This window comes from Leopardus geoffroyi, chromosome B3 (genome assembly GCF_018350155.1).
Source record: "Leopardus geoffroyi isolate Oge1 chromosome B3, O.geoffroyi_Oge1_pat1.0, whole genome shotgun sequence".
Lineage (NCBI taxonomy): Eukaryota > Metazoa > Chordata > Mammalia > Carnivora > Felidae > Leopardus > Leopardus geoffroyi.
In genome coordinates, this window is record NC_059337.1 from 50,294,137 (window position 1) to 50,322,099 (window position 27,963).

The 27,963-nt window shown below is 34.9% G+C and overlaps 1 protein-coding gene and 1 non-coding gene across 7 annotated transcripts in view; both read right to left on the reverse strand.

Annotated features, from left to right (window-relative positions):
- UNC13C (unc-13 homolog C) overlaps positions 1-27,963 on the reverse strand; it is a 611,894-nt gene that overhangs the window by 296,104 nt on the left and 287,827 nt on the right. For all 6 annotated transcript variants that reach the window (XM_045449689.1, XM_045449688.1, XM_045449693.1 and 3 more), the window contains 3 exons: positions 6,870-7,039; positions 2,964-3,079; positions 954-1,117 (listed from right to left, as the gene is read on the reverse strand). In XM_045449689.1, the coding sequence (XP_045305645.1) occupies positions 954-1,117; positions 2,964-3,079; positions 6,870-7,039 (450 nt within the window). The remainder of the gene's footprint in view (positions 1-953; positions 1,118-2,963; positions 3,080-6,869; positions 7,040-27,963) is intronic.
- On the reverse strand, positions 14,011-14,117 carry LOC123584529. The gene has a single exon (XR_006705497.1). It is a non-coding gene; the product is annotated as a U6 spliceosomal RNA (small nuclear RNA).

Genomic DNA, 27,963 nt, shown 5'->3' on the forward strand with positions numbered 1-27,963 from the left:
TTTAACATGAGGACATTCTGTCAAATAAAAAAGCATACTTTTATTCAAAAAAATTTTAAATGTATTCTTACACATGCTGTTCTATAATTATGACTGGTGATTAAATGCTAGGAATAGTAAACCCTGAAGAAGACCACTGATTTTGGTCCAGTCTACCTTCATCATTCAGATGTGTGAAAATGACTGATTATTTGGGCCCGCATCAATTTGATTGTTGTGGAAATATGATCTAATCAATAATATAAAAGAACAGTTTTTTTAATGTCTATACATAAATACCTATATATACGGTATATATCTGAACAAGATGCATTTATACACTTAGATCAGGTTTCAAAAGGTGAACTGTGGGCAAGAAACCCAATTCTGAATGCTTACTGAAACTCCTCAGTAAGGGTTATGTGTCTGTGTGGGTCACTTCTGTAGAACAACATTTATTGCAGTGTGCGGGTGTTCTCAATATATCTTCATTTGGCTGAACTAGTAGCACTGATATAAATATAGAAAGGAAGTATATATAGCCTACTGTTTGGGTCAAGACACTGTAATGGCTCTGGATGTGGCTTTGACACTAATAGACTTTGTAAAGTTGGACAATGCACTACAATCATAAGGCTTTAATTTCCTCAGATATCAAATAAGGCTTTGGTTCTTCAACTTTAGAATTGATGAGAAGTATCAGGAGGGCTAAGTTCCCAGATTGTGCTAACAATGTTCATCAATGGACCACACTTGGAGCACAAAATAAGGTTTGGGAAGATGGTGGTAGTGAATTATCAAATCCTTAACACTTTACAGCTATGAGAGAGTGGCCAGCATCAAATGGGCACATTCAAAATGTAATTGTCTCTGGAATCAAAATTTCATTTGAATGAGAATAAAAGAAATGAATACTTTTCTTTCTTTTTAGATTTCAGAGATTTTCGAACATGTACCTGTTCTGTAGTACTTACGTCATAGCTTGATAAATGGATTCAATCCCATAACGCATGGCAAATTCATCGACTATTTCTTGGGAAGCATCATCAAAGAAAACCTTCCAGGCTTCCTCCCCTTTGACCTCTGGTATTTTCACTCCACCATTAGACTTCACTTCAGTCAAGTAATGGAACAGATTCTAAAAGTAAGTGGTTTTCAATTGTTCAGTAATTCCTCAGAATAGACCATAAATATGTAACTGTAACTTTCAGTAATTTATATTTGCATTGTGATGGCATCTAATGTTTCATTAGCATATATAAGCAATAGGAATATATTGAGTTTTTATCCTAGCTCACCTTGTATTTATGCAAATTGATTTTATTTCTGCCTAAGCCTACGCGGATTCAATGATTCAAATGTTTTTCATACATACCAATTCATTTTAGAAGGAAGTAAAAGTTTTGCATGTAAACATTTCTACATGCTAGAGCATATTTTACACTCATGGGCTCCAAGTAAATTATAGAGCCCTGGATGAATAACATGATTTTGGCTGTTGATACAGAATTTTAGTATGTAAAGGGCTTTGACTATGAAATGGTTGGAGTCAGAGCAAGGAATTGAGGTTAAAAATGAATGAGAATTTTTTAATGAAATAAAAATCACTACACATATTTTCTTTTTGCTTCTAACAAGTTTTGGGAACTACCTGCTACATAGATGCAGCTTAAGTCACTAATGGACCCTTTCTTGGATTTCAGGTCTTTTTGGTTCATGGACTAGCAGAAAAAGACTCTGAAAAGCAAAGTACAATGCTATTCCTCATATCCCAAAAATTCTCTATCTAATCTTTCAGGCTAGAGTTGGCTCTCCATCTTGCCAGTTTCACTGGTTTGAAAACTGAACCACCTTTTTTAAAGGAATAGCCATAGCCAGGTGGTAATCAGGAAATTAAGCCTAGGCCCTTTATATAATTATGTGTAATATGTAAATGCCTTAAATGCTGCTCCCCATTCCTTCTTTGGTAAAATGGTGCAAATAATTACACATATAAATTTTCATAGATACATTTAGGAAAAGTTATTAGCAAAGAGCAAAGATTCTTTCACTTATCTTTTCTATCTTAGGAAGGTACTTTCCTCTCTACCTCTCTGAACATGGGAAAAGTACATTCCTCAGTTTTACCTTATATTTTTTGATACACAGGACAAGTGCCATTTGTATCAGAGAAAGGCTCTGGGGACAATTTTAGGCTCTCAGACACAAAGCATCCAAAAGAAGCCCAAGATTGTACGTCTGTATATCTATACTGAGGTCAATCTGCCCTTTGGATTCAAACTGGGTTGTACCAACCTCTAAGTCAACCAAGCCTTACTGTTTGGATGGGTATATTCTTTACTACCCTTGGGTGGTAACTACATTTGATATTCTCCATTGCCGACTTGTCTGTGGAATGGGTAATTAAAATGGAGGATGGTTCAATATATATTGAAGCTTTTATGTAATACTCAGAAAAAGAAAAAAAATCATTGATTACATTGGCTACCAAAAACCATTGATGCAATGTAGTATTAGCATTTTGTATTTCTAATACTTCCAATTAAATCTTTAACAAAATCTGCACATTAACTCAGCATTCTCAAAAATAATCATATTTGGGCCCTCTCTTGCATTACTAAAGTACTATATGTTTAATGCTTCCAAAATATTTATCATTACTTACTTTTTTAATGAATACTTTTAGTATTTTTCTTCTTCCTTGGTCTACTTATTCATCATTATATTATTGTCTTATTTGTTAATACCTGCCTCATGTGTTTGTTCTAACTCTTATTAGAGGATATCTTCTCACCCTACAGAGAGCAATACATGGGCCGTATGATACCCTTCCACATCACGTGTTATTGTACAGGGTCAGAACTCCAGGAACAACTTCACAAACCTAAATCAATTATATTTTTAAACAAAATACCTTGTTGTATGATCCATAAAGTACTATTTCTTTTCTAGATTTTATTATTAACACAATTCAATTGACTTACCTCGTGTAAACATGTATATTGTATATGATATGGGGCAACCTTCTCCTCTCCTTTTATCTCCACATTGATTTTCAATCTTATGGCCCCAGATACAGCTGACTTATCTGTCCGTTTCTCTGATAAAGCAAAAAAGTAATTGGTGACTTTTGGAAATATCATATTTTTCATAGAACTTTTCAAAAGCTTAAAAGGCTTCCATTTCTAAAAGCCACTTTTCAAGGTCAGGTTTGATTATTAACAACCCATTATGATTCTTGGAAACACAATTTAAAATAATGTGCCTATTATGTGACTAATTGTCAAATGGTGTTATAGATCTTCAAACAAAAAAGCTTAATCAGAAAACCCTACCATTCTGATACAAATTTCTGTGTACTCAATCAGTTTATACAATGAAATTAATTATTTGGCAATTAAAAGCAAGATAATTTCAAAGTACAATTAACCAGAAAACTATTTTTTCTAAAAGCTTTCTCTTCTCTATGCTTGAAAAGATGAGTCAAAGCTCTAACAAAAAGTTTATTAATAGTTTTCTCATCATTGATTCATAAAGACCTACTAATTCCTAAAGGCCTCCTATTTATTTGGATGGAATCAATATGAAGTCAATTCAGTCCAATAATGTACATGTATGTTCAATATGAACTGATCAGTAGATTTAAGAGAAAAAATCACAATCACAAAATTCCTAGAAGGTAAATGTACACAGGGGACCTACGTTTAACATCTACTTTATACATGAAATAAAAAGAGGCAAGCTGATCCATTTCACAAATAAAACATAAAGAGGTAGAGTGACAGAGAAAGGTAAAGACTTCCTGACCCTCTTTCTAAGCATAACAGTTTTTAGTCATAAAGACACAGTTAACCCACAAAGCCTGTTTTCTTATAGTAGAATATCTGCTGACTTTTCATTGTTAATATTCAATAGTCATTATGTTATAAAGATTCTTCTCTTAGAAGTGCCAGGATCATGAGAGTTTCTCTGATTGGCTGGGAGATGGTTGATTCTCAATAAATATTAAAGTTGCCTGCTGGGCCAAAAGAAATCTAAATCCTGGAATCTTTTAGTCACAGACCTCTGTCCAAAGTCCCAGCCAGGGGAGCAATTCTGGTTCTTTGATTTTTTTTCTTCTTCTTTAAAATAATTTTTTAACCATTTATTCATTTTTGAGAGACAGAGCGTGAGTGGGGGAATGGCAGAGAGAGAGAGGGAGACACAGAATCCAAAGCAGATTCCAGGCTCTGAGCTGTCAGCACAGAGCCTGATGCAGGACTGGAACTCACAGACCGAGAGATCATGACCTGAGGTGAAGTTGGACACTTAACCAACTGAGCCACGAGGCACCCCTGGTTCTTTGTTTTTAACTATAATCATCCCAACAGATCATGGGACACAGGTTCTGCTTAGATGCCCAGAGCTTTTGGTCAAGTCCTCCCATGCATGGTAGAATCAATTCCATGTGATGAAAAAGGAACATTGTACAAAAAGAACAAATACGGTACTTAGGTGGATTGAACCTACTGAAGGATTTTACACAAATTCAAAACCTGTCCTCAGCCTCCCTCCCTTTCTTCTTCTTCCTCTCCTAAAACTCCCATCAGCAATGAGGGCACAAACATACAAACTGACGGTAAACACGCAAAGACTTCCCTGTCATGTTGCATCATATTTTCCTCCCCACCAATGGGAGGACAGTTCCAGCATAAGAGCTTAAATAGCTGATTTTTACTGATTTTACAATAGCTCATTCAAGCTCCTTGGCAAACTATATATATTCACATCAAAAGACATTTGACAGGAAGAAAAGAACATCAAAAGAATCGCTCTTTTGTCAAAAGAACAATTTAAGGAATTTGTTTTGAATTCAAACTGCTTCATAAGGTCATTTTTATGTACTACAAAACAAAAAAAGGCTATGTATAGGTAAACTACTTTACAGCACAAGTTGTGAGTATTGCACAGAGCTAACGGCCTGAAGGTTACTCTTGCCTAACATCTCTGTTTTCATATAGAAAGTTGTCTTATAGTATAAACAAGATACAGGAGGATGAGCACTGTAACTGAGTTAAAAATTGCATCAATAATGTAGAAGCAATGAGTTTCTTTACGAAAGATTTCTTAAGGGGCACCTGGGTAGCTCAATCTGTTGAGCAGCCTACTTCAGCTCAGGTCAGGTCAGGATCTTGCTGTCCATGAGTTTGAGCTCCGCGTTGGGCTCTGTGCTGACAGCTCAGAGCCTGGAGCCTGCTTCAGCTTCTGTGTCTCCCTCTCTCTCTGACCTTCCCCCACTCATACTTTGTCTCTGTTTCTCAAAAATGAATAAATGTTAAACAATTTTTTTAAAAAAGGAAGATTTCTTTAAAATGTATTTTGATATTGGGTTCTTAGTCTAGCTTGAGTAATTTGTGTCCAGATATATTATATATATTTCTTTCTTTAAAATTATTATATAATTTAGTTTCATTAATTGTATGACTTTATCCCTTTCCTTTTTCAAATTTTACATTTCTTGAAGTGTGTGTGTTTTCAAAAAACCAAAAGCACTCTGATTTTCTACAATATACTGATATCCTGAATGGAAACTCTGTAATCGGGGACTGTGTAAAGTCTTCTTGGATTCACAACCAGCCCTTAAAAATTTAATTAAAACATTTCAGATGATATGACTAAAACATTTTGAATCTGGCAACCACCAGTTTGTTCTCTATATTTATAGATCTGCATCTACTTTTTTGTTTATTCTTTTTTTTAATTTTTTTTAATTTATTTTTTATTTATTTTTGAGATAATGCGAGAAGCAGAGTGCAGGCGGCAGAGGGGCAGACAGAGGAAGACACAGAATCCGAAGCAGGCTCCAGGCTCTGAGCTGTCAGAGCAGAGCCCCACTCGGGGCTCAAACTCAGCAACCATGAGATCATGACCCGAGCTGAAGTCGCAAGCTTAACTGACTGAGTCACTCAGGCACCCCAATTCTTTTGTTTCTTTACATTCTATATATGAGTAAATGGGGTTGTGGGTATGGGCAAAATAGGTGAAGGGGAGCGGGAGAAACAGGTTTCTAGTTATGGAATGACTAAATCATGTGAATAAAAGGTACAGCACAGGGAATATAATCAATGATATTGTAATAGTGTTGCACGGTGATGGATGGTAGCTACATTTCTGTGAGTGTAGCATAACACAGAATTGTTGAATCACTATGTTGTACACGGGAAACTAATGTAGCATTAAGTATCAACTACAGGCAAAAAATTTTTAAAACACATATTAAGGATCATGTCCTCTATAGAAACTGAGCTGATGCATATATTTTTATTATTATTAAATCAGCACTGATGATTCTCGGTTATTATTCAATTACTGTAAAATTCAAATTAAAACTTCATTTAATTTTTGGTTCCATAATAAAATTTCACTCAAAAAGTCATGCCAACTAAACATATTCTCAATAACTTTATCAACCAAGGAAATATAAGTTCACACATAATTTGGCTTTGCCAACTAGAGACTACTTTTATATCATCATTCAAAAGATAACCAAAATATACTTTTTATTTGTTACTGAAATTTCATTAAGGGAACAAAAAGAAATAAATCAAACAGCAAAAAGTCATATGTATCTTTTTCCTGTACATTTGGCAAAGGTTTTGAAGCTCTATTTATGAATTAAAATCTAGAATGGGAGATTTTCCCCCTAAAAGACACCCAATTGATTTTTTGAAAGCCTTTCTCTCTTTATCTCAAATTTACCAACAACTTTCAATAATACTGGACTGAAATAAATATTTCAACAGAATGTTGAAGAACATTGATTATTTTTACTTATATGGGAAGATAACACATGCCACAGGTATTCTGAAATTTTATTTAACTGTTTTTCAAGTAGATTTAAAAATAGTCACCTAAGTTGTACCAGACATCCATCTCTCCACTCAGGGTCCTCACTTCTACAATTGTTTGTCCCAAAAAATCATCTGACTCCTTTTTGAAATGCTGCTTGACTCTGGATTTAATGTCATCATCTTCATCCCACACTCTGACTTTGATTCGATCTGTGGAGTTATGGCACTCACTGAAAATAAATGTGGATAAGTTAACCATTAGTAACTGCTCTAAATGGCATTTGATGTTAGCAACTTATTTTATATATAATTTCTTAATGTTTAGTTTTGAGAGAAAGAGAGAGAGAGAGAATGGGCTGGAAAGGGGCAAAGAGAGACAGAGAGAGACAGAGACAGAGGATCCGAAGCAGGCTCTGAGTTGTCAACACAGAGCCCAACTGGGGGCTCAAACTCACTAATGGTGAGATCATGACCTGAACCAAAGTTGGATGCTTAACTGACTGAGCCACCCAGGTGCCCTGCAACTCATTTTAAATCTGTCTAATCCAGAAAGGCATTGCATATTATCTAATAAAGGAGATTTCCCACTGACATAGTCCATCTAGAGGATGTTGTGGGTGTCAAGGATATTGAAAAATATTGCATTAGTTAAGCAATGTTAATAAGGGGAAATCACATCCTATTCCATCATATTTCCTTTCACTGAACTAGATATAATCAAATATGGGTCAAAAATCTTTGGTGTATTTTCTCTATATTTCCTGTTTGCAATGGTCGTCTAGAACAACATAGGCATGCTCAGAAAATACTGCACCATCAACATAAAGCCATTGTTATAGATGTGAAGAAAATGGACGTCACAGAGTAAAAATGAGACTACAGTTATGTGCAAGTACTTAATAAACTAAAAATCCCAATAAGTGTATAAGATATTATTAAACCAATTAGCATTAAAGCAAAATCCTTCTGTTTTTAAGATGAAACTGCACTCTTTAATCCATTCCTCATTTTCAGGTTTCCTCTACCTACTCTTGTTGAAGCCCACACATACTATGTTAGTGTTGCCAACACATATCATGGTGTTTCCTGACCCTATGGCCTTTGTATACACTTTTCCCTATGTTTCTCTGCCTCCTAACCAATCAATCTTTAAGCATCAGCAGCTAGTCACCGGTTCTCTATAACTGTTTTTGTAGCTATTGATCCAGTTAGGATCATCAATGATGAGCTCCAATTTGTTCTACACATGCATTCACTCTAGCATAAGGATCTTCAACCTGGGGTCAGTGAATGAATTCTTAACATACAAAATACATAAAGAGTTATAAATCCCAAAACCTCAAAAACAAATAATCTAGTTAAAAATGGGCAGAAGACAGGAACAGGCATTTTTCCAAAGAAGATATACAGATGGCCAAGAGACACATGAAAAGATACCCAACACCACTCATCATCAGGCAAATGCAAATCAAAACCATAATGAGCTATCACCTCACATCTGTCAGAATGGCTAAAATTAACAACACAGGAAACAACAATGTTGGCAAGGGTATGGAGGAATGGGAATCCTCTTACACTGTTGGTGGGAATGCAAACTGGTGCAGCTACCCTGGAAAACAGTATGGTGGTTTCTCAAAAAGTTAAAAATAGAACTACCCTACTAAGATCCAGCAAATGCACTAGTAGGTATTTACCCAAAGGATACAAAAATGCTAATCCAAAGGGGCACATACACCCTGATGTTTATAGTAGCATTATCAACAAGAGCCAAATTACGGGTAGAGCCCAAATGTCCATCAACTAATGAATAGATAAAGAAGATGTGGAATATATATACATATAATGGAATATGACTCAGCCATTAAAAAGAATGAAATCTTGCCATTTGCAATGATACGGATAGAACCAGAGAGTATTATGCTAATAAAAATAAGTCAGAGAAAGACAAATACCATATGATTTCACTCATGTGGAATTTAAGAAACAAAACAAATGAATATAGGGGATAAAAAAAAGGGGAAAATCAGAAAATACCTCTTAACTATAGAGAACAAACTGAGGGTTGCTGAAGGGGAGGTGGGCAGAGGGGATAGGTCAAATGGGTGATGTATATTAAGGAGGGAATATGCGATGAGCAGTGGGTATTGTATGTAAGTGGTGAATCACTAAATCCACTACCGAAACTAATATTACACTGTATTTAACTAAATGAAATTTCAATAAAACTTGACGAAAGAAAAAAAGAATAATAAAATGACTTCATCTTTATTTTCTTTCAACTATGAGCATAAACAACAAACCAGAGCACTGTCATCAATACCTGTAAGATTTTATCACTAATAAACCCACAGATATTTACATGTAGCATCACGAGTAATGACTGTAATATTATTTGTAACTATTATTTCCCCTATTAAAAGTATTCTTCAAAGTAATTGATTTTTTCAATTCCATGTATTTTATTTCAGGCATTTACAAATACATGATTTTGAAAACAGTCCGTAGTTTTCACCGGATTGCCAAATGGACTAATGGCATAAAACATACTTAAGGACTCTTGACAGTATGCTCTCTCTTCCATTAACCTATGAGGCAAAATCATACCGTACATTTAAGAATAAAGTTTGGAATACGACATGGCAATGTGAAAATTATAGCCGCACTATTTCTATGTAAAGTAAGAGTTTTTTACAGAGAGCACTCTGGAAATTTCTGGAATTTTTTTTATTGTTAACTAATGTTTAGGGGCACTAATGGCATAAGATGGGTTTGGCCAGGGATTTGGACACCTTACCATCTACTGGACAGCCTGCATGATTTGAAATGATACAAAAGTATTAATTAAAATGCAAAATCCATTGAAGATCACCTCAGTTTGACATTTTATTTTTTATATAAAAGCACCAACTCTTTTGCACATTTTAAGATATTGAAATTTCCAGTGCACCTGGGTGACTCATTCAGTTAAGCATCAGACTCCAGCACAGGTCACCATCTCATGATTTGTAAATTTGAGGCTCAAGGTCGGGTGCAGAGCCTGACTGGGACTCTCTCTCTCTCTGCTCCTCCCCTACTAGCAACCTCTCTCTCTCAAATTACATCAACTTTTTTTTTTAATGTTTATTTTTATTTTTCACAGAGAGAGAGAGAGACAGACAGACAGACAGAAAGATAGATATACCATGAGTGGAGGAGGGGCAGAAAGAGAGGGATACAAAGAAGCCGAAGCAGGCTCCAGGCTCTGAGCTGTCAGCACAGAGCTTGACATGGGGCTTGAATCCACGAACTGAGAGATCATGACCTGAGCTGAAGTCGGATGCTTAACCGACTGAGTAACCCAGGTGCCCCAAAATATATAAATAAACTTTAAAAAAAGTTTTAAAATTATCTAGAAAACAGCTAGTATGTAAATCACCAAAGGCCAAGTTTATTGTTGTTGCTGTTCTGAACTTTACCAAGAGTTGTTTTCTGCTTTGAGAAATTATATTACCGGTGTCAAAATCACTTCAAGTATTTGAATCAAAGTATTTGTATCAGTCTGCAGTTGAAATAGTCACATATATGCTAATTCCACCAACAGATGAAAGCACACATCTACTACATTATGTGTTCCAGGGTACTTGTGTCTGATCCTTATATATTAAAATACATTTTTCTTTATATCATAGTTGGAATATTATGCTTATTTTTTGACATTATATTGATAAAATTGCATATTATTTTGTTTCAACATAAAAATGTCATCATGAATTATATCATATAAAAGGGGTCATTAGGACTAATACTGTTGAGAACTACTAACTACTTCTACCTGACTTACGAACCTCAGTTTATTTATCTATAAAAAGGGGGTAATAATACCTATCTTAGAAGATATTTTTGGAAATTAAAATAATATTCTATAACAGCTAGTACAGTGACAGACACTTAAGTGTTTGTTCTAGAGTTGGCACTAATATAATGTCCTTATTTCATGAGTTATTTTTGAAGTTAGTACCTATGTTTATTAATATCTATATTCTTGACATGGTTTCTAGCATGCATCTAGCATTAAAAAACATATTCATTACAGACCTGCAAAGTTTTGCCAAAATAAAATGCTATTATACTTGAAGGAAAAATAATGTCATCCTTCTTAGATCATTTTTATCAAAGAAATTCTCTAATTTTGATAACTATTTTACTATAATATTATGGTGTAAATAACAGGAAAAGAAGAAGAAGAATTAAATCAATAAAACTGTATCTACTGCAACTAACAAAACTACTTTCAACCACCCAGAAAAGTTGGAAGAGATGATAGCACAGGTGTGGCCTATTCACTCAGGATCCCAGAGATAACACACCTGAAATTAGAGTAGGGAGACTAGACAGAGGAATCATTACCATTTTATCCAAAATGTATATTAAAAATAGCTCACAATTTCTTTGCTATCACAAAGAAAATAAAGTCAATGTAGGAAAGAAAAAAACAACCCAGCTCCCAACCCATTTGTCTCATTCTTAGAAAAACAAAAGAAAAGTTAGAATATCAGTAAAAATAGTTATCATTGCCATAAACTTAAAACTCAAGATGTTACCAAGGCAGAAAGAAATCCTTCTTGTCACCTTTTGATAAAATAAATCTCAGAGTTCACATACATCCTAGGAAAAAGACATCAAATATAATTTTTACCTGCAAATAACAGGCACGATAAATAGCAAACTCTGGATAATAAAGATTGGTAAACATTTCTAGAACCTATTATTTAACAAGATCAAAACATCCTGTCTTGTTTCTAGGAATAAATTTTTGAGGCCCTAGGCTTTGTTATAAATTTAAGATAAAGATTTTTAGCTTATTATATATATACAACACACACAAAATTAATCCATATACAAGAGTAATAACACATATATGTGTATACAAATAAACACACATATGTATAAATTTTTTTTCCTTGTACAGACTTCATAAATGTATACGTATACATATATATTTTGTTTTTCTAAGTGTGTATGTGTGTATAAATATGCCAAGTGGAGAGACAACACTGTAATATCTTTATTTTCAAATTCCTATTTAGAAATAGCTTCTCTGTTTTGTACCAGATGTAAGTACACCTTCTAAAATGATTGCTCACATTTCCATTATTTTCTCCATTAATTTAGTTTGTATTTTTTATTATAACATCAAGAGTTCAACATTCCCTCACCCCATATACCCAAGTGCTCATTCACCCATTTAGCAGTTATTTATTGAGTACCTTTAAATCTATAGACACAAGTGAGACTTCGTGAGGTTAATTCACCCAACCATACTCTTCCTTTCTTAACATCAAAATGAATTGCATGTGATATTAATGGATTCAGAACAAATATAATCAGTGATGGGCCCCTATTCTTGTGATTTTGCTGAAAGGAATTTAAATATCTCTGTGTGTCTCATTGATTCTATTTTTTCCATTTTTAATTAAGTAAACATTTAAATTTAGAATAATTATAAATTGAGAGAAAAGTTGCAAAGAGAATACAGAGAGCTCTGCATGTCCCCCAGACAGATTCCTCTATTATTAACATCTTACACTACTAACATTGTTTCTATTTTTTTTCTCAGGAAGACATGCCAGTTCCTACTTTATCTTTCCCAGAGTTTTTTTTTTAAAGAATATTAAAAAATAAACAATGTTTGCTATTATGGTTTGGGTTTAAGCCATCAGAAACTTACATTTTAATCTCCGCAGAGTAAAGACTGGTGGGATTACCGTTGCAAATGCTGGAAAAAAGAGGAGGATTTTGCAATGCATATAAAATCAGAGATTTAGTTTAAGACAGTGTGGCAAAGAATCATCACAGATGGATGCTTGGCATCTCTGAATATGCGCTTTCCATTTTGACTACATTCCTCCTTTATGTTCCTCATCTTCTCAAGAAAGACTGAAGCTAGATAACTCATATTCCTAGATTCCTCTGTAGCTATGACCCAGATATTTGACCCGCATTCCAGCAAGATCCGAACTCAAAATTGAACAAAGTGAAGCAGTGGCTCTCTTCTGAGGATTTGTTCTTTTGGAAACAGAGGTGGTGGGGGCTTTAATATTTTGACATAGAGTTTCTGGTATTTAGTTATGAGGAGCAAAAGTACTGGTTAAAGATGACAATGTTGTTTTCTCCAAAGAAACCCTACGATATAATTGGACATTGTTTCTCTACAGTAGCTTCAAAGGCAGGCACTTGACCTCTCCAAAAGCCTTGAGCAACTTAACAATGTAAGAAATAATCTTTCTTCTTCATAAACTAGAGTGAACTCTGTTGCTTGCAAAAGAATACTGAGTAATGTAGTAATTTTTAAACAATGAAGGGAGCTTCAATAACAGAGATTATGTGGAATTGATCATGGAGAACATGATGGGGACAGACAGTGAAGATTTAATGACCTCAGTCTGGAAAGCCAATTCATTTTGAAATGCAGTAGCAAAACAACCGGTCAAACTGTTGCTTGCTATGCCCTGGAACTCTGACGACATGGCAAGCAAAGCTTTTTTTATTACGTGAGTGGTAGGAATAAAATTCAGAATGTCTCCTTGTGCTTATTAAATTTTGCTGCTTTCAAAATGCACCACAGTGGAGGTGCACTCAAACTAAATCTAGACAGTCTGTAAGCAGAGATGCCAAGAAGCAGAGCTATGCCCAAAGAGGCTCACTCTGCTTGTGTCCTGCAATATAAATTGAGGATATCATAATTTGGAACCCTGCAAGGTTGAGAAAAGCCAGCTGCTTCTGTACATAAAAATGTGATGCGTATTTAATAAGCAGGGGTCTCTAAGCGCAACTTCAGAAAGATAAAACTGTTGTCTCTGGGCTTTTCAAACACTTTCCTTCCGGAGGTCTCTGAGTGACAGTGAAAAGAACTGAGAGGCAAAGCTGAGATTCCTGGTGTTGCATTCTCACCCTGGCATACTTACTGTTTTGCAGAGGGTGAGGCAGCAGCTATCAGGTTAAGGGAAAGGAATTAGAGCAGAGGAGCCAGTAGTGAAGAGTTAAAATTTCCAGACCTATGTGGTTACTCGTAAAATTGTGCTGAAGCCCATCTTCTGGAACCCTGGTAAATATTTTCCAGGGAAGAGTATTGCCAAATGTGCCTCAGCCTGACTACAGCTGTACTTAAAGCAAATGTGTTGCTCTTCATATCATCATCATGATCGTCATGATAATGATTATCATCATCATCTAAAGTTTCACTGATTTTTATGTCATCCTCATGCAAGAGCCCTGCTAATCTTCTCTGTATTGTTCTGATTTTAGTATATGTGCTGCCAAAATGAGCACTTTTTAATTATTTTTAGAGCCCACTTTCATTTGCTTTCAAATTTCCATAGTACCTGCTTAGAGTATAGGCATTGACAATTGGACAAGGAAGGTATCCCCAAATGTAGAACCAAGAACCTGGAGGAAAATGGATGAAAGAAATTCATCTGGAAAGTACAAGGGCCTGCCAGATTGGTTAGCCAAGCACTACTTCCGACACTAGGATCACCAAGTCCTGAGTGTACCTGGCCGGTAGGACTCTGTATTTGCTGATGTACCAACAAAGGTCTTATCTTTCCTACTTTCCCTATTACTCAATGAGACTTCTAAATTAGTATTACCTTATCTCCTTTTCTCACCACAAGAATACATTGGTAATTTTGGAGGACGAGAACTTTAATTTGTAAGACGTAGCATCACAAAGATCCAAACCTGGAGCTGACGGAGAGACTACCCAGACATCATGGACTTCAAGTTAACTGCAGAAACTGGATACAATTTTGGGATTGCCTACTTGGGAAGGGTGAGGATGAATTCATTTTATTCAAATTAAATAAAGAGATAGAAAGGTTGTATATAAATGTTAAATAATCAAAGAGGTAGAAGGTGGCAGATACTATAAACATGTTCACTCAACAACCTTTCAACCCCTCCTTTTCTTTTTCTACTTTTATGCAAGTACTTCAGCCTCCCTAGTCACTGGAAATGACCACTTGACATAGTCCTTTTAATCCAATATAAGCCCAAGTCTTCTGGTCTTGTCTATTATATTTTCTTCTTTTATTATTCTGGAATGTGGATATAGAATAGCTTTCACTAAAGATGATAAAACAAAAAACAATGGATAAGCTTTGTTCTTTGATGGAATATAATTCAGTTACTGTATTAGCCCTCAAATCCCTGTACCTGGAATTCCTACTGCATGAAATAAACCACTTTTTACTAAGCTACAGTTGTGGTTTAATGTGAAAGTAAATGAAATTCTAATCAAATTAAGTAGGAAAATTATTTAAAAAAACTATAAAGTTCATTTTTGCTTGATTGCCTCGGATACAATTTAAAACAATTAATTTTTATACTTGCTGTGTTTTATGCCATTTCTTAACTACTTAATGTGTTTCCCAAACTCTGACTTTTATGAAAACACAAAGTTTTGCATTTAAGATGGGAAATGACAGGCTCACATAAGAAAACAAAATTTGACAGCAAGAGAAATATCTTTACATACAAGAAAAAAAAATCTGTCACATATAATAGAAAAACCATAGTCTGATTAAATCTTTCTCCACTAGACCATATCCAACCTGATTATTTATCTAACCCAGACTTCTAGTTTAGTTTACCAGTTTGTGAATTTGGCTTTTTTATCAGCAAAGAATAAGATATTTTACTGAACAAACACTTGAAAAATAAAATGAATATTGTTAGAGCCATTTGCTTTGTGGTTTTCCTTTAACTAAAAATAATTCCCTTCTTAAAGAGTGGATATGTCTAATTTTATGGTTTTTCATTGTTAAAGACTGGTTTTGTTTCCATGGGAATACAATATTTTATTTCTTCCCAAATTAAAGGAAAACATTCCCCCCCCCCCCCCGGGACTCAGAATTTTTGTGTGTGTCTGTGTTTTTGTTTTTAAATATATGAAATTTATTGTCAAATTGGTTTCTATACAACACCCAGTGCTCATCCCAAAAGATGCCCTCTTCAATACCCATCACCCACCCTCCCCTCCCTCCCACCCCCCATCAGCCCTCAGTTTGTTCAGTTTTTAAGAGTCTCTTATGCTTTGGCTCCCCCACTCTAACCTCTATTGTGTGTGTGTGTGTGTGTCTGTGTTTTGTTTTTAATTCATAGGTACCATATCTCTGTAGAGCCAATCAATGTTTTGCCAATTTTTTTTTGGCTGCCATCCAAATGACTAATTTCTTTATCATTATTTATTCCAATTTTGCAAATGGTTTCAGTACAAATATGTTTAGATTTAGAGTTTCCTGGAGATGGCCCAATATCCATCTCTGATGGCTAAAGCAAAACAAAAACAAAAACAAAACCCACTCCTTACTCAAATTATCAGAGTTTAACCCATTCTGAGAAAACCTGCTTTACCTAGACAGATGCCCATGAATTTTATAAAGTCAATAAAGCCTAAATTCAATGCAAATAAAAACACGCCCTTGCTCAAGTAATCATACTTTGATGAGAAGTCATTACTAATGTAGTTTATCAGCAAATAGTTGTTAAACAGAAACCGCACCTATAATGGCGCTAGATCTAATGAAGAAAGTAAAATACACATCTCGAGGCAATTATATCACATAAAAAGGCAACAGGAAGTGATGTTACATTAAAAATCATGTCTATTAAAATTATATAAAATTATAGCCGTACCTTTTAAGTGTAGCAAATGAGATTTCTATAATATTTTAAATGATATTGTACTGAGTTTGGTTAATAGAAACATTTAATAAAAGAGACTAAATATATATGAGTAAATATGTGTGGGTGTATACACTAACAAGTTATAAGGGTATATATCAAAATGTAGGTGGTAGAATTCATAAAAATTTGTATTTTATTTTCATATTTATCTCTTACAATCAACAAAAGTGTACTTTAAAATATCTAGTAATTGTAAATAATCCCACTTCAACTCAGGCTGGAAGGCAGAACATTGGCTGAGAAAATCATCAGCCAGAAACCAGCAAGAGCCATCCCGAGGCAAAGCAGCAGCAGCCTTTTAAACAGTAATTAAATTCTCTAGTTACAGCTTAATTCCTTAAACCCTGACCCACCAAATGGAAATAATGTGAGACACTCAGTGTTCACATTTCCTTTTAGTGATTTATTATGAATTATGTAGCCCACTTTCACTGCAATATTGATGTCTCATTTGTTACCAAATGAAGATCCCAACCCTATTACCTCTGAAGTGTATTATAGCACAGGAACAAATTCAAAGTTCAAAACCCAGGGACAGTGCACAGCAACTTTTCTCACCTGCATTTATTAAGGACAAGTTATGGTATCAGGATCAAAATAACAGCCCCTAATATTTTACTCTGAAGTTTTCATGAGGTTTTTCTTTGTAGTAATAGAGCACTGGAGATCCATTCTATAAATTAATGACAAAGCAGATGATAAAAATAACAAGAAATGAATTATATTCTTAGTGGCACTTCCAAAAAAGGACAGGAGGTGAAGAGGGATTCATGCGCTGGCTGAAAGAGCCCTTGAAATGTCACAGATCGCAGAACCAAAAGGCAAAGGATTACCTGGTAAGATACACCTATTTGTGTGCCCTACCTTCAAGCCTCACAATTAGATCATAAATACCTCAAAGTCTTGTATTCTAATTTTATATCTAGTGTTTTCTCCACAGATACTATATTGCAGAATAAAATTATTTTGATAGCTACCTTAAGAATTATTAAATACTATTAAAATTTTGCATTAATTAATCAAAACTAATGATGTTAAGATAATAAAAGAAGGGCACTACTGGGTGGCTCAGTGGGTTAAGCATCCCACTCTTGATGCTCAGGTCACGTTCTTGGAGTTTGTGGGTTTGAGCCCCACACCCGGCTCTGTGCTGACAGCATGGAGCCTGCTTGGGATTCTCCCTCCTCTCTCCTTCTCTCTTTCTCTGCCCCTTTCCTACTCATTCTCTCTCAAATAAATAAATAAATAAATAAATAAATAAATAAATAAATAAATAAATAAATAAATAAATAAATAAATAAATGGATAACAAAGGCAAAAAAGAAACTTTAGACAAATACGTTACTGCCCATTTTGCTGTGGAAAGAGAGATTAGGAAGACAGAGATCAGAAAATAGAAAGATATATATGATATGCATATGTGGAGGCTGAAAGTATAAACTAGTAAAAACAAAAAGTAAAATTGTGATATTCAGGGACTGAGTTTGGGAGAGTAAGAGAGGTTTTGTTGAAGGGTACAAACTTGTAACTAGTAGATAAATGAGTCCCGGAGAGCTAAGTGCATGGTAGACTGAATACAGACAATATTACAATCATCAAATGTACTTAGAGACTAGATCATAATTATTCCCACCACAAAAAAAGAAATAACTATGTGATATGATAGAGGCACTAACACCATATTAGTAATATTACAATATATAAATGTATGAAATTAAGGTATTATACACCTTAAATTCATATAATGTGTTTTTTTAAAATTTATTTAAATGTCAACAGGTTAACATACAGTGTAGTATTGGTTTCAGGAGTAGAACCCAGTGATTCATAACTTATATGTCACACTCAGTGCTCATCCCAACAAGTGCCCTCCTTAATCCCCATCACCCATTTATCCCAACCCCACCCAATACCCCACCAGCACCCCTCAGTTTGTTCTCTGTATTTACGAGTCTCTTGTGGTTTGCCTCTCTATTTGCTTTATCTTATTTTTCCTTCCCTTCCCCTATGTTCATCTGTCATGTTTCTTCAATTCCACATATGAGTGAAATCCTATAATATTTTTCTTTCCCTGCCTGACTTATTTTGCTTAGCACAGTACACTCTAGATCCATCCACATTGTTGCAAACGGCAAGATTTCATTCTTTTTGATCCCAAACCAGATAAAAACCCCACTAAAAATAAGAATTTCAGGTCAATATCCCTCATGAAACTGGATGCAAAAATTCTCAACAAGATCCTAGCAAATCACATTCAACTGTACATTAAAACAATTATTCACTCAGATCAAGTGGGATTTATTCCTGGGCTGCAGGACTTGTTCAATATTCTCAAATCCATTAGTGAGACACACCACATTAATAAAAGAAAGGATAAGGACCATATTATCCTTTCAATAAATACAGAAAAAGCACTTGACAAAATACAGCATCTTTTCTTGATAAAAACCCTCAAGAAAGGAGGGATAGAAGGAACATAGCTCAACATCACAAATCCATACAATGTTACACCTCAAATGTATTTCAAGTAAAAATAGCAGGTATAAAACTGGAGGCCCAAATGGCACTCTCAAAAATAGGAGAAATGTTTATGTGCATAAGAATGTGTATCTAAGATGGGTGTGGTTTCTACTCACCATTTTTTGGTGCACCATGTATTTTTCCAAGCTCACTTTATTCATTGTTTTTCTTAGGTCAAGGATTTCCTTTCCCTACTCCTGTACCTGATAAACATTTACCTGTCTCTCAAAACTCAGATGAAATATCATCTGTGAATGAAACTTCCCTGAGAGTTTCTGTGGCTTTTTTTTCCTCATATTTTAATCCCTCATACCTGTAGCAAATAGATACTCAAAATTGCTTACTGGAGGGAGAAAGAAAAAAAAAAAAAAGAAATATCACAGAGTTCCTGTTTCTCCACATTCTCACCAACAATTATTAGTTCTGGTCTTTTTTATTTGACATTCTGACAGGTGCAAGGTATATCTCATTGTGGATTTGATTTACATTTCCCTGATGATTAGTGACGCTGAGCACCTTTGCATGGGTCTATTGGCTATCTGTGTATTTTCTTTGGAAAATTGTCCATTTAATTCCTCTGACCATTTTTTAACATAATTGTTTGTGGGGTTTGCAGTTGAGTTTTATAAGTTCTTTATCTATTTTGGATATTAACCCCTTATCATATATATCATTTGCAAATACCTTCTCCTATTCAGTAGGTTGCTTTTGTTGATAGTTTCCCTTACAATGCAAAGGCTTTTTCTTCTGTGTTGTTAACTATGTGGAGAAAAGGGACACTGTTGGTGGGAATGTAAATTGGTATAGCCACTGTGGAAAACAGTATGGAGGTTCCTCAAAAAATTAAAAATAGAAATACTCTACTATCTAATAATTCTACTACTTGGTGTTTACCCAAAGAAAACAAACACAAATTCAAAAAGATACATGACCCCTATGTTCACTGCAGCCTTATTTATAATAGCCAAGATATGAAAGCAACCAAAGTGTCCACTGATAGATGAATGGGTAAAAGAAGATGTACACACACATATGCACACATATCACAATGGAATATTACACAATCCTTAAAAAGGATGAGATCATGCCACTTGAGATAACATGGATAGATGCTATGTAGATAACATGGATAGATGGAGAGGGTATTACACTAAGCGAAATAAATCAGACTGATAAAGACAAATACCGTATGGTTTCACACATATGTGGAGTCTAAACATCAAATGAACAAACAAATGGTAAGAATCAGACCTATAAATAAAGAAAAAGTGATGGCTACTAGAGGAAAGGGTTGTGGGAAGATAGGCAAAATGGGTGAAGGGGAGTGGAACATACAGGCATCCACTTATGGAAGGAGTAAGTCATGGGAATAAAAAGCACAGCATAGGGAATATAGTCAGTAATGCTGTAATAGTGTTGCATGGTGACACATGATGGCAACATTTCCGGTGAGCACAGCATAACACACAGAGTTGTTGAATCACTATGGTATACACTTGAAACTAAGGTACCATTGTGTGTCAACTATACTTAAATAAATAAAATATCAGTTAAGAGTAATCATACTCTTGTGATAGCTCATTAAACATTACAAATATATTCATGTTTAAATTTGTGGCACAATTATGTAGTTGAAATCGAACCATTTGTTTGCAGTTAGAGATAAAGTCCACTTTAGATGTGTGCTTGACATTTATTTGCCATTTGAATACAGACATTATCTTCCCAAGTCTGACTTTAAGTGGTGACATGCATTTTTTTCTTAAACTTACTTCTCCCTGAAATAAAGAAGCTGTATGTCAACGACTTGTAAAGCAAAATATAATACAACTATAAAGGTCCTGGAAGAGTGTATGTTGCCATTGTTTTGTGGTTATCTTATTATAGCTCCAATACCCCAAGGTCTGTGATGCAGAGAAGTTATGCCATTTTCATTTTACTTTCAAGGCCAAAGTGTATTAGGCTTGATGGAATAATAAAAAAAGCTTGGAAAAATATCTACCTGATACAAATTTCATTTGAGCCACTTACTAGAAATATGATTTGGGTCAAATTATGCAGTTACATTGAGTCTCCATGTCCAATCAATAAAGTTAGAATATCAATAATTATCTGTTAAAGATGATTATTTATATAACACTTAGAATGATATTGGGCATTTAGTAGGTTTTTAAGTACAGCTAAGGAATGAATGCAGCTACTTTTATGACTCAAACATATAAATATCATTTGCCTCTAACAGAGAAGAACAAGTTACTGCAGATACAGGAAACAGGAAAACATATAATTAGTCTGGTTATCAGAATAGGAAATTTATTAAATAATCAATGTATACTAATGCAATAAAATCTTATTCAACTAACAGCTCAGAGACCAGAGCCAGCTTTGGATTCTGTGTCTCCCTCTCTCTCTGCCCCTCCCCAACTTGTACTCTCTCTCTCTCTCTCTCTCTCTCTCTCAAAAATAAATAAACAAATAAATAAATAAATAAAGCATTTTTAAAAATTAAAAAAAAGATTGAGCATCCTTTTACCAATTTTCACTGCAATGAGCATAATTCATGTTGTTATATATTTGTATTCAGTGCATTATTTATTAAATGTCTGAAAAGGTGGAAAAAAACTAATAAAAAGTACCCTTCTGTGCACCCCTCTCACACCCTGTATATCCAAGAGACCTCTACAGGGCTTACGACTATTTCTGGCCAGAGAAAAAGGGTTCAACTAAATAGGCAGAATTTATCTCGGGGGAGAACAGAATCAGTGAGCATTAGTTTCTATGGCACCTAACTTGCCTTTCTCTTAGATTCTCCCCATCACCCTTTATTAGAAAAGATGAGTTCTCTTCTCCCACGAAACTGTAAAGCAATGATGGAAAGTTCAGCAACATGTTGCAGTTACAACAACCGTCTGATCAGGCTTTATGTGAACACTACACTTGAATCAGGAGCAGCAATCAGGTAATTGCTATTAGCTAATTAGGTAAATACTATTAGCTAACAGCCATCTCATTCCCAATATCGGCAACACAGCACAGCTTAAGGAAGCCTTCAGCAGTGATCATTAAGAAATTGCAAAAGAAGAGAAGCAATGTCTGGGAATCATACATTCCAATTAGCTTTTCCACTTAAATCTAAGCTTCAACCAACTATCTGGAATGGGGTAACTGCATTTACGAATTCATAAATAGTAACATTGGTTATATTTCAGTCCTCCCTGGACTCTTTTGAGGTGGATGCTACAAAAAATACCAAGAGATGAAATCCAAAGAGAAAAAAAAAATAACAAGCCACTGCACAAACACAACAAAGCAACTGATAGCATCTGTGATATTTGGGCATCTACATTAGCTAAACTTTATCACTAAAATGAAAACTCAAAGTGTCTTGAAAATTTAAGTTGAATATTTGTAATTATGAACAGCTAGAAGAAAAATTTAGCCAAACGTTTGACTGTTTTCAAACTTTCAAAAGTTTGTATAACAAACATAAAACAATCCAATTTCATCAACTGTACACACAATTTAAGTTAACAAAAGTATGCAAAAACATTATCAACCAGATACAAAGTTAAGACTGATTATTCAGGTAAAATTTTAGTATAAGATACTTTAAATTGAATCATATGAAGTTGCCATTTCTACAGGTCAGAAGGGTTGACTATCAGCAATTTCATATGACCCAACCTAGTAATAAACAGTTTTATATAATGAAGTTTTGTTTGTATCCTAGTTTGTACTTGGTAAGATTAAAGAAATAAAAAATAAATAAAAACAACTAGTGCATTCACAAAAACTTGCCCGATTATTAATCAAGATACTGAAGCAATTAGGAGAGGTATGGGAGGGTACTGTGTATGTATGTATTTATTTAATAGGCTCCATACCCAACACAGGATTGAACTCACAATCCCGAGATTATGAGTCCAATGCTCTACCAGCAGAGTCAGCCAGGTGCTCCTGGGAGGACAAATTAATTACCAGATAATTTAACAATGCAGTTGAGAAAGCTGTGGAGATCTTCAAGATTTACTAAATTTGATCCCCTTGAGAATGGCATCGATCCCAGAGGAGATCACTAAAATATTATCATAAATGCTTTACAAGTAACTCATCTAATCTTCAAGGATTTTCCCATCCCACTTCTCCAATGCAACAGTAGATTAATTTTGTCTAGTCAAAAAATACAAAGATTTTAAGCTCATGTGAGAATTTTATTGTCCTGACATTTGACCCCAAAGTGGAAGACCTTCAAAACTTCTGGCTGTTAAGGAGTTTAGTGGGTTCTAGAAAGGTAAGATCCATACTCTTAAGGGGCAGTAAATTTTTTAAAAATTAGATTTTAAATAAGGGGTGAAAAAAGAATAGAGTTTCAGAATCAAAAAAAAAAAAAAAAAAGGAGGGGGGTGAATAGTAAAAGCTAGGCAAAACAGTCACAGATGTAAGGTCACCGCCAGATGAGAAAGTCAGTGAGGAGTTAGCCAGGTTAGCAGATAGCATTCACAAATATGTGTTACTCTTGACTTGTATGTTGCACATATAAAGTCTTCTAGAAGGACTCACTATTCCTGATTGTACATGGCTACTAGCTGTTTTTAGAAATACTTTCTATCCTCTGAGCTCTCGGAAAAGCCAGTGCACAAACGTATCAACTTAATTTTCCCTCAATTTACCATTTTCTCCACAACTTTACTCCTATATTGCAAAATATTTTGTGTTCAAATCATTTAGTTTCTTTTCAATCCTAATGACTGAATACACAACTGAAAAATAAAACTGGATTAGTTGCTTCAATTTCTCCTTGGAACAAAGCAAGGTATAAATGAGCCATAGTTTACAATTAAATATTTAATTAAGCATTAAATAGCTAAGCATTAAAGAATAAGGCTTTAAATCACTTTAAATATAAATCTTATGTTAGGGGGCGCCTGGGTGGCGCAGTCGGTTAAGCGTCCGACTTCAGCCAGGTCACGATCTCGCGGTCCGTGAGTTCGAGCCCCGCGTCAGGCTCTGGGCTGATGGCTCAGAGCCTGGAGCCTGTTTCCGATTCTGTGTCTCCCTCTCTCTCTGCCCCTCCCCCGTTCATGCTCTGTCTCTCTCTGTCCCAAAAATAAATAAACGTTGAAAAAAAAAAATAAATAAATAAATAAATAAATCTTATGTTAGGACTGTTAAAAAAAAATAAAGTCACTGTCTCCTTTTTTGATGGAATTTTCCAAACACACATACTTAATTATCTGTCAATAGTAAACTTTCATAAAGTAATAAATGTATGATGTCAGAAAGATCCCTGGATATCATCTTGAAGTATGCTAAATGTTCCCACAGAATTCGTGGTAATTTTCCACCCTGTGTTTTTTTTTTTTTATCCTTACTTCTGTGTGGAAAGAGTGAAAAAGGATGACATGATCTCGTCAAAACAAAAGCTCAAGAGGTTACTTTTACTGCTTATTTCACTCTAACCAAATAAAAATTCATTTTGTACTTTTTGTCCCTTCAGGTCCAATTCAATTCAAAAGCAGCAAAGTTTGTCAGACACATAACTGAAAGAAAATAACAAGCTTATTATGAAGGCTAAGGACATTTATAGAATTTTCATCAGGCAGGAAAACAGATACCGCAAATACTAAAAAAAAAAAAAATGTCTAAGTTCACTAAATAATTCTCAAGGAGCATACACAGAGAAGAAAGATCTTTGGAACTTCTTGGGGAAAAAAATGTCACTGAAGGAACAGTAAGAAGGAAGAAGTTGGGGTTAAGAAATAGTGAAAATGAAAAAAAGTTTATAAAAGACACTTTCATTGGTAAGAAATTAACTTCAGAAATTATTTGAAAATAATTATTAAGTATATTCTTTAGAAAAAATATTTTAGGCTTATTTTTTACCCAACATCATTTTAGGAGATCCTCTCCTTCAAGGAGCTCAAACTATAAGTGCGAAGAGAACACTAATGTACATAAAAGACATGAAAATCATTATGGACTAAAACAAAAATGATCTAAAATGTTGTGTAACTACTAGGAAAATACCATCAGTGCAAGTGGATGTGCCTAAGATGTCACAATTTTTGAGTAATGACTTATTATATATAAAAATCAATAAGCTATGAAAAATTTACAACAGTATTATGTACCAATTTAGCCCCTCCAGGAATCTCTAGTGAGAGAGTCAAGTACTTAGAGAAAAAGGCAGAGGCTGGCTGTACAAGTTATAACTTCAACAAAGTCTGAGACTCATTGTTTTCAGCTGCAAATGTGTAGAAATGCCTAATGACCCGGAGTTGCTTCTAGAATTTAAATGTTATTAAACGTGTAGAACACTGTAAATGATAAACAGGCAGAACACAAGGAATGGTAGTGATGGCGGTCACAGACAACATCATTGTCATCACCATCATCGTAGAAGAGAAATTCTGTATCATCAATTGTAGAGTGTAAATGCATAATTAATGGAGTACTGATTTTTATTAAAAAAAATTTTTTTAATGTTTATTTTTGAAACGGAGAGAGACACAGAGTGTGAGCAGGGGAGGGGCAGAGAAAAAGGGAGATACAGAATCTGAAGCAGGCTCCAGGCTCTGAGTTGACAGCACAGAGCCCGACGCAGGGCTCAAACCCATGAACCACGAGATCGTGACCTGAGCTGAAGTCAGACACTTAACGGACTGAGCCACCCAGGTGCCCCTGGAGTACTGATTAACAGAAGGATGAAATTAATTTTTGTCACTGGATTTTTAGCTTGTTGAGGTAAAACTGGCAGTTAAAATGTATAATTTACCAGATTTTGGCAAATGTATTCTCCCACGTAACCACAACCACAGTCAAGAGAATTAACACATCTGGTGCAGCCGGGTGGCTCAGTTAGTTAAGTCTCCCACTTTTCAGCTCAGGTCATGATCCCAGGGTCGAAGGAGATTCAGCCCCATATCTGGGCTCTTGGGCTCAGAGACTCTCTGTTCAGGGTGGAGCCTGCTTAAGATTCTCTCTCTCACTCTCTCTTAAAAAAAACAAAACAAAACAAAACAAAACAAACCAAAAACATATCCATCGCCTCCAAAAGCTTTCTTGGACTTCTTGAAGTCAATTCCTCTTATCTTTTCCCTTTTGACTCCCCACGCAACCACTAACCTAATGTCTTATAGTGCTAGTTTGGTATTAGTTTCTATTTTTATTTTTCTATAATTATATAAAAAATGAATAAAACTGTACACTTTTTTTTAAATTCCTTCAGTTAACTTAAGATTTATTCATGGTGTATACCAATAGTTCAATTCTTTCCAGTACTAAGTAGTATTACAGCCAAAGTATATATGCCACAACTTGCTTTCCTGTTCACTTGTTAATGAAAATTTGGTTTTCTAGTCTTTATCTATTACAAAGAAATCTGCTATAAATATTTGTCCATGAATCTTTCTTTTTAAGAAACTAATGGTTTTTCCCAAGTGGTTGTACCACCTTAGATTCTCACCTGCCAAAGATTTACAGCTCCTCCTCATCCATGACAATACTGGGCAACAGAAGCATAAGGTCTAAAGGAGACAACTGGAAGTGTACTATTATAAGGTTTTTATACTGCATGTGAAGTATAATATCACTGATAAGTTAATTGTGATAATTTAAAGATATATACTATACATCCTAAAGCAACCGCTAATATAAGAAAATGAGATACAACTCCAAGTAGATCAGATGCAGTCATAATAGTTGACAGGTCCAAAAGAAAAAAAAAAAGAAAAAGAAAAAGGCTAGAACTGATATATGAATTCAGCAAAGTCACAGGATATAAAATCAATGTACGGAGATCAGTTACAGTTCTGTACACCAATAATGAAGCAAGAGAAAGGGAAATCAAGAAATCGATCCCATTTACAATTACAACAAGAACCATAAAATACCTAAGAATAAACCTAGCCCAAAAGGTAAAAGATCTGTATGCTGGAAGCTATAGAAAAATTATAAAAGAGGGGCACCTGGGTGGCGCAGTCGGTTAAGCGTCCGACTTCAGCCAGGTCACGATCTCGCGGTCCGTGGGTTCCAGCCCCGCGTCGGGCTCTGGGCTGATGGCTCAGAGCCTGGAGCCTGTTTCCGATTCTGTGTCTCCCTCTCTCTCTGCCCCTCCCCCGTTCATGCTCTGTCTCTCTCTGTCCCCAAAATAAATAAACGTTGAAAAAAAAAAGAAACATTATAAAAGAAATTGAAGAAGTTACTAAGAAATGGAAAAACATTCCATACTCATGGATTGGAAGAACAAATATCATTAAAATGTCGATACTACCCAAAGCAATCTACACATTCAATGCAATCCCAATCAAAATTGCACTGGCATTCTTCTCAGAGCTACAACAAACAATCCTAAAGTTTGTATGGGACCACCAAAGACTCTAAATAGCCAAAGTAACACTGAAAAAGAAAACCAAAGCTGGAGGCCTCACAATTCCAGACTTTAGCGTGTATTACAAAGCTGTAATCACCAAGACAGTATGGCACTGGAACATAAACAGACACATAGACCAATGGAATAGAATAGAGAACCCAGAATTAGGCCCACAAATGTATGGCCAACTAATCTTTGACAAAGCAGGAAACAGTATCCAATGGAAAAAAGACAGTCTTTTTAGCAAATGGTGCTGGGAGAACTGGACAGCAACATGCATAACAATGAATCTGGACCACTTTCTTACACCATACAGAAAAATAAACTCAAAATGGATCAAAGACCTAAATATGAGATAAGAAATCATCAAAATCCTAGAGAAGAAAACAGGCAACAACCTCTTTGACCTCCAATACAGCAACTTCTTACTTGAACTATCTCCGAAGGCAAGGGAAATAAAAGTGAAAATGAGATACTGGGGTCCTCATCAAAATACATACATACATACATACATACATACACACATACACACATACA